Source organism: Emiliania huxleyi (assembly GCF_000372725.1).
Source record: "Emiliania huxleyi CCMP1516 unplaced genomic scaffold EMIHUscaffold_69, whole genome shotgun sequence".
Classification (NCBI taxonomy): Eukaryota; Haptophyta; order Isochrysidales; family Noelaerhabdaceae; genus Emiliania; species Emiliania huxleyi.
In genome coordinates, this window is record NW_005196830.1 from 82,841 (window position 1) to 84,025 (window position 1,185).

At 67.6% G+C, this 1,185-nt stretch overlaps 1 protein-coding gene across 1 annotated transcript in view; it reads left to right on the forward strand.

Moving 5' to 3' along the window:
• Positions 1-86: 86 nt before the first annotated feature.
• EMIHUDRAFT_216305 (hypothetical protein) overlaps positions 87-1,185 on the forward strand; it is a gene marked incomplete at both ends in the record, with an annotated part of 1,698 nt that continues 599 nt past the window's right edge. Inside the window, 2 exons of the mRNA XM_005762121.1 lie at positions 87-125; positions 391-552. Coding sequence (XP_005762178.1) covers positions 87-125; positions 391-552 — 201 coding nt within the window. The remainder of the gene's footprint in view (positions 126-390; positions 553-1,185) is intronic.

Below are 1,185 nucleotides of genomic sequence, written 5' to 3' on the forward strand. Positions count from 1 at the left end.
CACTCGACCTGATCCTCCGCCTACCGGGCGAGCTGCTGCACCAGCACGAGGCGCTGTCCATGACATGTCCGAGACATGTCCGAGACATGTCCTCAGGCGAGCTGCTGCACCAGTACGAGGCGCTGGTGCCGACCAACCCCGTCTTTTACAAGGCCCGCACCTCTGCCACCCTCAGCCACCCTCTGCCACCCGCCTCTAGCGCTCTCCGCTTGTGCCGTGCGAGCGAGGCTCCACCACGCCCATGCGGCCCGGTCTTTTGCAAGCCCGTGCCGCCCCGGCGCCACCGGCGGCGCGATGCCGCCCTCCTTTGCAATCGCCACCTCTGCTCTTCCGGGCCTTTCGCAGACCCTTCTCGGACATTTCCGGCCAGCCTGCGCCACTCACCCGCAGGCGTGCACCTCTGGCGTCGCGTACACCTTCGGCGACTTTGTCTCCCAAATCTACCAGGGGCGCACCCTCGCCTCTCTCGACCTGCCCCGCTCCTTCCGCTCCGGCGCCGCAGGCTTCATCGGCCACGGCCCGCTCCGCCGCACGCGGCTCTCGCGACGGCGTGTTTGCCCGTCCCAGACGTGTCCCGGACGCGTCCCCCCGTAGGCCCGCTCTGCCACTACTGGATGCTCACGATGGAGCAGTACCTCGACTTTGGAGGAGCGTGGTGGGGCACCGGCGTCAAGGTGCCGAGAGACAGCCGAGAGGCAGCCCAGAGACAGCCGAGAGGCAGCCGAGGGACAGCCGAGAGGCAGCCCAGAGGCAGCCCAGAGACAGCCGAGAGGCAGCCGAGGGACAGCCGAGGGACAGCCGAGAGGCAGCCGAGGGATAGCCGAGAGCCGAGACATAGGGCGCGTCGGGTGGTCGCCAATTAGAGGTCAGTGTCTTCCATTGCGGCATCCTTCTTCCTGTGGTGGACATGTCCCCCATCTCCACTGGACGTGTCCCCCATCTCCACTGGACGTGTCCCCGACTTGGGTGGACGTGCCCCACGCCTCAGGTGCTCGCCGACCAGACGGTCTGGTCGCTCTACCTGAACGCGATGTACTCTTTCCTGATCGGCGACCGCTCGTAGACAGCCCCGCGAGACCGCTAGACCATCCCAGCCAGCCACCGGACGGCCCCCCAGTCCGTCATCTCCCTTCACGGCACCTCCCGTCGCGCCGAACCCTCACAGCCACCTTCCCTGACCCCCCC